The following is a 3,706-nucleotide window of genomic DNA, read 5'->3' on the forward strand; positions in this document are numbered from 1 at the left end:
TAAACAAGCAAGAACACGCTCCTAGGAAGCTCCTACAACGATCTCAGCTACAGATCTCTACAGGAAACGCCTCCAATCACCAAAATTCACTAAGAACACTCAAGAACACTTAGAGAACTTTTTCTCTCTTTTGTTTTCTCTCAAAAGTGGCTAAAACACGACTAATGAGACAACAACTCGAGTTAAGGGTTTTCCTAACCCAAAACGCAGCGTTTAACTTAAACTTGTTAGCAGAAAACCAACCTTGCATCGACCGATGCACCCCTAAACCGGGATTTCGGTTCGCGGATGTTACATGAGGGCATTCGAAAAAAATGTGATTAATAGTCTCAACCACATAGTAGCACCTTTTACACCAAATATTTATATTGGACACCTCGGTGTATCTATAGCTAATTTTTACTTACTAAAAGTACTTACTTTATATTTTTTGCTAAATTTTATTTTAATGTAAAAACTCTAAACCCGCACATCGGGCAGGTCCTAATCTAGTAAACAAGTAAAACACAACTTTAATTATAAAAAGTAATAACAATCTTACTCTCGTCTCTCTTCATAATCTAGTACTAGATTAAGACCCGTACTAGAGCACATGTTGAAATTTATTTTATTGATATTGTAATTTTTATATAAAATATGATATGATTGTTTTTAAAATTTTTTATTGGATAAAATATTGTGCAATAAAATCATTTGCTAAATACGATGGCTTGAAAAAAGACATATATTTTGTAATTTTTATATTGTTAATGATTCTAGATAAGTACCCGTGCTATATCACTGGTTAAATTTTATTTTATACAAAATTTTGTATATTTTTTATTTTAAAATAAAATTTTAATATGTTGTAACAGTTTATGTATGTGAAGTTATTTCAACAATGTATGAATTAAATGTTATTATAAGACATAATTTGTAAATTTAGTTTTTAAAAAGCGAATTATTATAGGGTAATATATTATAAGTAATTTAATATATTGTTATATTTTTATCTTAATATACTTGGTTTCTTGAATTTTTTTATATTATAGTAATATATTATTGACATTGCTATAACAAATCAATTTAGAGTATTTATCGTTTCTAACTTTTATATCAAGTTTCAATATTTTATAAATATTTCAAACTAAATTATTTAAAGTTTATTATATTATATAAAATTATAAAATTCAACAAAAATATGAAATTGAATTTAAATATTCAAATTTTGACCGGTTACTCACCAAACTTTTTAATTCAATAAATATTATTTTTAAAGAATAATATTACTAAAACTTGAATATTTTATAGATTGAACAATATATATTTGTTTTTAAAAATTCAACTTATGGTATATCCAGAAATAAAACTATTTTTAATTATAATAAATAATATGATAATTTATTTGTTTCACAAAATATACTCATATATAAAAATGAGAAGTGAAGTATAATGATAATTAACAAATTAATATGTTAAGTTAGATATCAAAGAATTTTATTTGATGAATAATTTAATAAAGGAAATTAATATGGTATATTAGATGATATAAAATGATTCTTTGGAATATTCTCTTTAAAGTTTTTGAAACAATGTGCTCTAGATTAGTACTATCAATTTTTATAACCAATTAATTTATCAATTAATCTATAACCTATTTGTAACCAGCTTATTAAAATTATATACAAGTATACAAAACAATGTTGTGTATTTCCGTTTTATTATAAAGGAGATTCTGATCTTTCTACGGATATAATTTTTTCTTGGTTACTTATATTTTTATCCACCATAAATTAAAGACTTATTTATAACAATTTTAATATAATATCATAAAGCATAAATGCTTAAAAATTATAATATCCGATTAAGTCAAGAATTTCATCACTAAATCCGATGTTAACATTGGGAGACCAGCATAAGGACGATGGAGAAAGAGGTGGGGAACAAGTTCGAGACGAAGAGCCCGAGGAGGAAGTATACGTCGACAATGAAGACCAAGAAGCTGCCAAAACACTGTCCCTGGCCGGGGTAGTTACTTTTGCCGGAGCCACCACATCTTCTAAAAGCCCTTGGTGCCGCCGACAGTGATCAACCGGTAAAAATAACTCATTTTCGAGATTTAACGGTGTGTATTCTTGGGATCTATAGGCTGAATGATTTTGGTAGGCATGCTCAATTAAATGGGCTTTTTTACTTTCTTCTTGGGTTTGAGATGGTTTGTTAATTAGTTTTTCTTGAGCATCATGTTTAAGTGTTCTCGCTTTTTTATTAGGCCTATGTGTCTTAACAGGTGGGAAGAAAGGGTATGCGTAGTGGAAGTGGAAACCTTCGTAGGTGATAATATATGTGTTAGACTCATCAATTGATCTTTCCACTTGCTTCTTTGCATTGCATATTGGGTTTGTGCACTTGTAATAACTCCTAGACATACATCAAAAATATAATAAGATTAAGCTTGTGACCAAAAACTAAGTACAAGTTCGATATGTCCGTCTGGCCTTTCCATATGCATATAAGAATTCAGAACACGCATGTATATAAAGTGTACCTTGGGTTAGGGCTATTTTTGATGGTTTTCTGGCCATACTTTCTCCATTTGTATCCATCATCACACATTCCATTAGTATAGCTCTTGACCTTTAAAGTGTACCTATCCGCTTTGCTCAAAGCACTTCTTTCCAATAGTTGAACCCCATACATGAATATAAACAAGGGACTAATGAGTACATAAGGTAAACATATACGTGTTCTTGTAATAGTAAAGTTATCTATTGTTTACGTTGTTATTGAGATTTCTTGGACTGGATGGGTCTGGGGTTCAACCACAGCCAGAGCGTTTGCCATATCTTGGATTCGTGGACCGGAGTTAACTGGTAATGAGTAGAACGTGTTGGTGATGGAATCTTCATTTGGCATGAGTCTATGATGTTGTTCTTGAGGCAGAAAGAAGAGAGATGGGTCATTAACGAAAAGGTCTTCAACAGCGTTGTTGTCATACGTTCTTGTCCACTCAGAAAGTTCTTCCTCTGCCATATGAGTGACTATGGGAAGAAGAAAACTTATACGAGCCGGTGGAGAGGGAGATAGAGAGAGATAGTTTCTTTTGTGTTTTAATTAGAAATAAATAGCGTGTGTTGAATTTATATTACTTTTTCTGCTGAGGGGATCCATACGAGTTATATTTGAGTAATATGTCATTATTTTTTCTAATAAATTATGTATATTTAGGTTAAGTGGTATGAAATTCTTAATTGATTTTGTTCAATAGAATAGATGCATTAATTGTAAGCTATGTTCATTCTCTCATTTCTGTGTTTATGTATACGCTAGATTAATTTCTGCGCAATAAACCCAATGTGTTTTAATAACCTGATTTTGCTGATTCTTATTATTAAAATCTTATATTATTTATTCATAAGGTGCTTGAGATTTTACTTTTATTCAGAAAATCTCATAACATTTTATAATGTTAGGGAGAGACTTTCAAAGAAGGAACTTTTACATATATTTTTGTTAGTCATTTATCTTTTTATCACGAGGTTGTTGTGTCGAAAAACACTATTAAAATAGTGGTTTTGTAGGAGAACGTCCAAAAGACCGAGAATAAACAAACATAAAACACTATTATAATTGGTTTTGTTAATTTGAATATCCATCTTGTCGTATATGAATCAAAATATGATTTTAATTTGGAGTTTTTTTTTTTTTTTTTAAAACACGATGATAA

The 3,706-nt window shown here is 29.5% G+C and overlaps 1 protein-coding gene across 2 annotated transcripts; it reads right to left on the reverse strand.

Annotated features, from left to right (window-relative positions):
• Positions 1-1,772: 1,772 nt before the first annotated feature.
• Positions 1,773-3,084, reverse strand: LOC104771475 (putative WRKY transcription factor 49). Of its 2 annotated transcripts, none has more exons than XM_010496007.3 (3): positions 2,759-3,084; positions 2,528-2,650; positions 1,773-2,400 (listed from the first exon to the last, which is right to left on the reverse strand). In XM_010496007.3, exons 1-3 carry the CDS (start codon positions 3,010-3,012, stop codon positions 1,824-1,826), a joined length of 954 nt encoding a protein of 317 aa, XP_010494309.1. In that variant the 5' UTR covers positions 3,013-3,084; the 3' UTR covers positions 1,773-1,823. The 2 variants fall into 2 exon arrangements, with proteins under 2 accessions (XP_010494309.1, XP_087362345.1); XM_087506219.1 differs by having other exon boundaries at positions 2,528-2,695; positions 2,759-3,073.
• Positions 3,085-3,706: the final 622 nt, after the last annotated feature.

Source organism: Camelina sativa, chromosome 20 (genome assembly GCF_030686135.1).
Source record: "Camelina sativa cultivar CO46 ecotype springtype chromosome 20, ASM3068613v1".
Classification (NCBI taxonomy): Eukaryota; Viridiplantae; Streptophyta; class Magnoliopsida; order Brassicales; family Brassicaceae; genus Camelina; species Camelina sativa.

Coding starts and splice junctions, on each gene's coding strand:
- LOC104771475 (XM_087506219.1), bottom strand. CDS start 3,012: ATGGCAGAGGAAGAACTTTCTGAGTGGACAAGAACGTATGACAACAAC. Junction 2,696..2,758: donor CAAGAAATCTCAATAACAAC/GTAAACAATAGA, acceptor TGTACTCATTAG/TCCCTTGTTTATATTCATGT. Junction 2,401..2,527: donor AAAAATAGCCCTAACCCAAG/GTACACTTTATA, acceptor ATGTATGTCTAG/GAGTTATTACAAGTGCACAA.